Source organism: Camelina sativa, chromosome 14 (assembly GCF_000633955.1).
Source record: "Camelina sativa cultivar DH55 chromosome 14, Cs, whole genome shotgun sequence".
Taxonomy (NCBI): domain Eukaryota; kingdom Viridiplantae; phylum Streptophyta; class Magnoliopsida; order Brassicales; family Brassicaceae; genus Camelina; species Camelina sativa.
In genome coordinates, this window is record NC_025698.1 from 28,032,621 (window position 1) to 28,040,444 (window position 7,824).

Below are 7,824 nucleotides of genomic sequence, written 5' to 3' on the forward strand. Positions count from 1 at the left end.
AATTCACACATAGACATAGTCACAAACCATTAATATATCGCAAGGACTTGTACCATGAAGATGAAATTCCAGAGTCTTATTAGGCACAAACTCGTAAACAAGCAGTCTTTGAGATCCGGTTATGCAATAACCAAGGAGAGAAACAAGATGTCTGTGATGAACTCTACTAATGATCTCTACCTCCGCTAGAAACTCTTGTTCGCCTTGTCTGCTTCCAGCTTTAAGTTGTTTAACCGCAATCTCAGTTCCATCGGAAAGAACTCCTCTGTGAACATAACCAAACCCACCTTGTCCAATGAGGTTGGTGCTTGAAAAGTTACCAGTTGCTTGAGCCAAGTCTTCGAGTGTGAACACGTTGTTGTCTGCATTGTCTGAGAAGCTACTTTGATCCAATTGCTTATTTTCTGCAAAATCTAAATTAAAAGATTACTAGCTAGCTAGTTGTTGAAGATTGTGGACGTACGTAATTTCTAAGTATTAGGACTACATGCATACCTGAACTGGGATGTCTATCGGCTTTCCTTTTCCTCTTGTAGATAACTATAATGACGGCTGCAATGAGTAAGATTAAAAAGAGTGCTGTTGCAATAGATGCAATAACAATATTTGTCTTCTTCTTGCTTGTGGTGGCGCATGAAGGAGAGGAACATAGCCCGGGAAATTCGTCCACGCTAGAGTTTTCACCAACAAAAAGTTTAATTAGAAAGTTGGAAGATTTTATTGTGTCAAAAACAGAACACCTCTGTTTTATTTTTTCTTGAAGACAAGTGAAGTGGGTGAACTGTGCGAGTGAGAGAGAGAGAAATTGAAAATCTCAAAGGTATGAACTTGTAAATTTTTTTTGGTGTTTTTACTTTCTTGCATTATAATTCCATAGCATGAAAGAGCTCAAGAGGTTAATTAAGAGAGATCAATTTCGTACGCATCTAAAACAAACATTCAGGTCCTCGACTATATTAGCTAAAGATCTGAAACTAATGCACAATTACAGTATTACCTTAGTGTAACCAATCCTTTTTCTGCTCTATCAAGGAGACGTCTAGGTATCGAACCATTTAGTTCATTGCTTGATAGATTTCTGCACGATTCAGAGTTTTCAACATGTTAGATTTTTTTTTTCTGTGTAAAGAAGAAATTTCAGATTTTTGTGACTTAAGTCTAAACTTACATGAATTTTAACGACTCCATATCAGCCAAAAACTCTGGGACCGAACCAGTGAGATTGTTGTTTGACAAATCACTGCCAGAAAACAAATCCAGACCCATCAGCATATATTTGAATTTAAATCAGAACATGAGCTTATGGGTGGCTAGTATTACTTACAGGACTTCTAATTTTGTCAGGTTTGATAACGACTCTGGTATCTCCCCGATTAGGCCGCTGGCCGTCAAGTTCCTGTTTAAAAATCAAAATAAGACCAATCAAACAAAAAAACAAAAAAAAAAAACATTAATTGGACCTATAAAAAGCAGTTGAGAAGCAATTATATACTTACAAATTCACGATCCTAGGTTGATTGTTGTGTTTATAGTTGCAGTCAAGACCTTTCCACATGTATTCATGTGGCACACAGGGATCTCCTTCCCAATCTATCTTCTTCTTACCGCACCTAGACTTGATTCTAAGTATTGCATCAACTGAAAAGTTATGTAAGTGAATTTATTAGTGTTTCATCAATAAAACAAGTCACAAAAGTTAATTATTTAGTTAGATAGTCTACTAATAACCTTCTTTAGTATCAGTTTCTTGTTCCTCAAATGATTTCACGAGGTAGATTTCTATGGCGTTCAGAAGAGGCGGCAGTGTGGAATGCAAGGTCCTTTCAATCGAAAAAGCGTACTCTCCTTTGGCATTAGGACCGACTTCCTGATCAATTATTTGGGAGAGAGTGTAAAGTCTTCCAGGCGTAACGGTACTGGCAACAAGTCTTCCGTTGTACTTGATATTGAACTCTCTCGTTTCATCAGGTTTGAGATCTTGGATCTCAGCAAAGTGCATGCAAACGTAGAATTCTGAAGCCGGATCCACTCTGGCTAGCGAAATGTTCATAGGAGCGTCCGGGTCTGTTGGAACAGAGGCCGTGATCATAGCAGTCACTGGCGGCTTGTAGGAATTGTAGACACCTGCACTGTTATGAGTACTAACCTGCGACCAATTTTCCGAGTTGTAAGGCATCCAAATGCGATCAAAGATATCAGCTCCATAGTCATTTGCTCTGTACCTGGAAAAAAGACAAAAAAAAAAAAAAAGAAGAATAGGGAACTATTTAGTACTCGTTCGTTTCAGAAATTTACATGAGATTTGAAAGTAAAAAACCTCAAGGGTCGGTTAGAGATTGAGCCAAGGTCTGCTCGCCAGTGAGTCTGCAAGGATAATCCAGATGAAGTTTTGTAGGCGTTGGTGTCGAGTTTACGCAGCTCTAAACCGGTGATGAATGGCGTTGATTCCCCTGTCTTGACCAGACAGACTTGTAACCTGTCAGTGGTGAGAAGGTGAATTATCTCAAAAACAATTTCTTCTGTCTCGTTGGCGGTTGACACCCTGGTCCATGGGTTAACCCCGAGGTGGATCTCGAACCGCTTAGTAGAGTCGTTGTCAAAACCTCCGTGTAAGAAAGTTGTTCTAATTAGATACCTTTCTCCAGTGGCCAAATTAAACGTGTAACAGTTTCTCAAACCCCTTGAGAAACTCCGGGAGTACCTTGCATTACAAGTATAGATAATTCGTTTTAAAATAACGAGAGGTTTACGTTGAATATTATTTGCGAATGTTCTGATCTATATATATATTACCAGTGTTTTTGCTCTGTTTTGCTCTGGTACAACGCTTTAATCATGCTCCCGACACCAGTAGATATGAACTCGGCGTCGGAACTGTAACTAATGCCTGTTTCTTTGTCTTTAAACTTGGTTCCTGTTGGAGAACCACATGATAGACTGGTAAAATTTGTACCTGAGAAAGTAAAAGAAAAAAAAAATCATCAGCAAGATACCTTTTGGAAAACTAATTAAACCGACTCGGGGATTTACTAGTTTTAAAAGTAAACTGATTTTTCTTTGTACCTGAGAAAACTCGTGGCAGACTTATGAGAAGACAAATGGTAATTAGTACCGTTGCTCCCATAGTTTTTTTTTTACAAACAAAAATATATGAATAGAGAAGAGAGTGAGGATGCAGATTTATATTTTATTCGGTTGCTCAGCCTTTTGTTTAGTTTTTTTTTTTTTTTTTTGTTATTATATAGGGAGGATAGAAGAATAAGGTTAGATGAAAGGTTAGATGAAACGTTTATCAGCAAAAAAAGTCATATAAATCACGCCATGTGGGATGTGCCTATTAGCCTATATATTAATGAGCTCTTCTTCGTTTTTTCTTTCAAACTAGGTTTAGTTCAACTTTTTTTTTCTATATGTATGTGTAGGTATACAGAAAAACATGATGGCTGTTTTTGCTTTTATTAGTTTACAAATTTATTTCTTTTGTTAAAGATTATTAGTTTACAAATTACAATGTCACTACTTTTTAAGTCATGTTATGGATGGACCTTTATTATGATCTGGCTACCGAAATTATAATAACAAGATTTCAACATACATTTATTTTATTCGATCAAAGCTCACCAATAAACGAAAACTAAAAACAACTCTAACTTGCATTCAGATAAAAACAATCTAAAAAAAATAATCAAAATAACAACGAAGAGGAACATAGTACAACTAAGACTGACTGAACAAAAGAAACATGTACAAAATAACTTCCCAGCTTCAAATAAATTTTATATAAGACTTGATTCATCATCTAGCTCCTGGATTAAGCTCTGCTATGAAAATTTTAGGGTTTCTGAGGCCTAAACCACTTTTTATAGGTGGTATTTAAAATATATTAACTGTATTTATATGATAAAAAATAAGAAATTATAAAATATTATAAATAAAATATTCTCAATTAGTTTGTTATTAGTAGTATTAGGTTTGATATAGATAAAGATTGTAGAATTTTATAGGTGGTATTTAAAAAAGTATGTCTCATGGTTTTTTATGTCATGGTTTGTATTAACGTTTTAAAACGATTAGCCTAAATAAGCCAACGGGAAGGAACAATGTTTACATACAAAACTCAAAAGCGGTTCAGTACATACTTTACATTCCAAAATATCCGTTTTAATGCTAGCTTGACGAAAAACTAAAATTAAAGAATAAAAAAAATTCCTATTATCATTCTGAATCTCTTCTAAGTAGGTGGAAAAAGCTGGCGACTCGACTGGAAAAAGTACCACTTTCACCAAGTCTGGACAGTCCATTACAAGCACCACATCTCTCTATAGGCTTGCATCATACACTTCATCGCTCACACAAATGTTTCCACTTTGGCATGCAAAGACGACAAACTTCGACATAGATTTGCAGCCCCCATGGTCGGCAAGGGGTCTTGACTACAGGACCAGTACCATCCTAAGCCTGCAAAAAATATCATTGTCTTTCCAAAATCCATCAATGAAAAATCTATAGCCCAAGGAGACCGTACTTTGCGAGGGGCTAATGGTAGGTCGCTGTACTTCATGGTAAAGTTCCAATTGAGCTGACCTCCATACTTTTTCCTCACTTTCCGCGAGTTGTAGGATCTTTCTTAGGTCTTTATCCAAATTCTCAAAAAAATTTTATTTCGAACTTTCCAAATATACCACAACAACCAGGGAAACGAAGAGCGTTCGCCAAAAGAGATAATCCATGTTCTCAAACATTGACTCCGATGGGAACACGCCTGGAGCCGTTGGAACCAGATGAGATAATGTCCAAGTTTACAAAGCTGGAGAACATGTGAAAAGTGCGTGGTTTATCGTCTCTTGATGGTCGCGGCATCTACCACACCCTGGGTCACAACTTATTTCTCTATATATAAAGTCTTTATGACAGACACGCAGCCGAAAAGAACTTGCCACATAAAATGTTTTACCTTAGAGAAGGCGAAAGTTCGGGCCTAAGACTAACATCATTGAGGCACCCAAGAAATCTTTGTGTATTATCTGATAACTTGACTTAACTGTATATTTACCAGTTTTGGTGAAATACCAACCTACAGAATCCATATATTGCGAAGATCTCAATGACATAACACGAACCAAGGAGACATTTTCCGGATCAAAAATAACAATAAGCAGATCTATTTTCCACGAATTTGTCCCTAAATTAATAAAATATTGCACTTGAAATCACAAATCAACATTCGAGTCGTTATGGAAAGCTGGCCTCAGAGATATGGTTTGTATTGACACAGTAATTATTATAATTTTTACACTAGGAAGAGGAAAAAAAACAAAAAGGAAATTATAAGGCTGCCAAAAATCGAAATGAAGGTTCGGGCCAATGCCAAGGGACATATGTCAACATAACATAACCATTCAGCTAAGAAAAAAGGTTTGTTAATATCCCAACCACTTTTTTTTTAAAAAAACTAGATTAATCTAAATTGAGAGGTTAATTACTAAATTGACATATAAAATTTGAGAGTTAGATGAGTTATTTTCTTGTCTAAAATACCATTTTTTGTTATGTTAGGAAAAAATAAAGTCAAATTTATCTTCCCATCAATTTAGAAAAAAAAAAATATATATTTTTAAAAGTCTGCCACAATAGTTGTAACAGATTTATTTGTATATAAGAGATTTGTTTTTTGCACAACAAATTTATTTTTGCATGAAAGAATTTTTTCTCACAAACTTGTTTTGTCTGACATATTTTTTCATCTACAACTACAACATATTTCTAATTGATGACAAATTTATTTTTCACGACAAACTTATTTATAAGACACCACAAACTTTTATAGTAGCCCTGGGCATTCGAATTCGGGTTTTTGGGTTTAGACATATAGAATCCGTTCATGTTTTTTATACTATTGAGTCGGGTTTGGGTAAGTCGGGTATACCCGAACTCAAACAAACCATGAATTTAGAACACATATACAGTCAAACCTCTATAAATTAATACTCTCTGTAAATTAATAAATTTCTCCGGTCCCAAGTTGGGACCAGTGTAGTTTTGGACATAATTCGATAATATAATAAAATAATTTTTTTTTTGAAAATCCTTTGTAAATATATGGTCCCAACAATAGTATAAATTAATAATTATATAAGATTATCAAAATACATGTATATATCTGAACATTACTTTTTGGTAAACCTCATTTCTAATAGTTCTACTATATCAAAAACTTTTAGTTTTCTCTTCAAAACATGAGAATTATTATTTTCCTTGTAATTAATTATATAAAAAAATGATTTTTATAACAATTAAACCTTTGTTTTAAAAACTTTTTTTTTTAAATTATCAAACATGAACTATGTCTCTATAAATTAATAATTTATCGATAAAATAAAACCTCTATAAATTAATAAATTTCTGCAGTCCCTCATACAACATCATATATCAAGCAACAGAAAAATAATTCACCCAATTAAATTCCTAAACCGCTCTAAACCATCCACTTAACCATCCTAGAACCATAAGAGCTCTGATACCAAACTGAAACGACCCGAATCGTTTTTTAATAATAATAAATATACTATATAATTAAGCATCCATTACTACTTAATGAAACCAACCCAAACCACAACTCATCATTAAACCAGCAAATACCATTAAAACAGCGGAAACATACCAATAATACCAAACCAATATTACATCAATACATTAACATTCCTAACCATTCTATCCAACAACCTAACATCACTTTAACCAAGCTTCCAACATAAACAACATATAACCAACAACACAGAAACGAGACCCTAGGTCTTCCTCCTCCTCATTGATATATCATGGTTTTTACGGTTTTTAACCATGATATAAGTGTTCTTTTGAGTCTTTTGATTTGTTTCTAGGTTGTTTTTGAGTCTTTACAGGTTATCTAGGATTTTGGCACGGATGGAGCAATATGGAACAGTTTGGATCATTTTGGAGCATTTTACCGAAGGAAATCAAGTTGGAGTCGGATTAGAATCCTAGCATCGATCGACACCACTTAAAAGGGCACCGATCGACACTCCTGTTTACCCGACGAAAGAACAAGAATTGGAAGTTTTACAATTTTGGCCAAAGTCTTCTCTAATTGCAACATAAGCCCATGGACGTGTTTTAGGACATATATATAGTATTTTTAGGTTTTTACAAACTCTTAAGTTTTATTCTACTAAGTTTGATTATTTTCTGCAACCCTGTGAGATTTTGAGAGCTTTGGGAGAGAGAGATCTACTTTGAGAGAAGAATTCTTGAACTCCTTTTTACTCTTTTAATCTTTATTGCTTATTATTCAGATTGATGATTTGTTCTTCATTAAACATGTCTGAGTAGTTTTCTTGTTAGGTTTAGGGTTTTTCACAGGGATTTTATGGTTTATTAGATCTGTTTATTTAGGATTCATTATCTTTCTAGATCTTCATCTTAGGTTGTTCTTAATGCTAGATCTTTGATTAGTCATCTCAATTTAGATCTTAGGATTATTAATTGATATGAGAATATAATTGATTTTCCTGATAAAACCTTTTGATGAGCAAAATTATTTCTTGCAAAGAGATTTGATTTAATAATTTTGTGAACAATCTAAACTTGATTTTATTGCTGATTTTTAACCTAGAATTTTGCAAAGAGATTTGGATTTTCTGGTTTTAAATTTAGATTATTTGTAGTGAGAACTGATTTAATTTACAAAAGTGTTTAGAATTCTAGATCTGTTCTTAATTGCTTGAATCCTAATTTATTGATTGATTTAATATTTCATAATTTCCTGAGAATTTCCCTAGGCTTAGCTTTTTGATCTTCTGAATT

The 7,824-nt window shown here is 34.0% G+C and overlaps 1 protein-coding gene across 1 annotated transcript in view; it reads right to left on the reverse strand.

Moving 5' to 3' along the window:
• LOC104744065 (putative leucine-rich repeat receptor-like protein kinase At2g19210) overlaps positions 1 to 2,837 on the reverse strand; it is a 6,559-nt gene extending 3,722 nt beyond the window's left edge. Inside the window, exons 1-10 of the mRNA XM_019235610.1 lie at positions 2,794 to 2,837; positions 2,636 to 2,701; positions 2,318 to 2,476; positions 1,729 to 2,222; positions 1,497 to 1,638; positions 1,325 to 1,396; positions 1,169 to 1,240; positions 998 to 1,078; positions 496 to 671; positions 28 to 413 (exon numbers count right to left, since the gene is read on the reverse strand). Coding sequence (XP_019091155.1) covers positions 28 to 413; positions 496 to 671; positions 998 to 1,078; positions 1,169 to 1,240; positions 1,325 to 1,396; positions 1,497 to 1,638; positions 1,729 to 2,222; positions 2,318 to 2,476; positions 2,636 to 2,701; positions 2,794 to 2,837 — 1,692 coding nt within the window. The remainder of the gene's footprint in view (positions 1 to 27; positions 414 to 495; positions 672 to 997; positions 1,079 to 1,168; positions 1,241 to 1,324; positions 1,397 to 1,496; positions 1,639 to 1,728; positions 2,223 to 2,317; positions 2,477 to 2,635; positions 2,702 to 2,793) is intronic.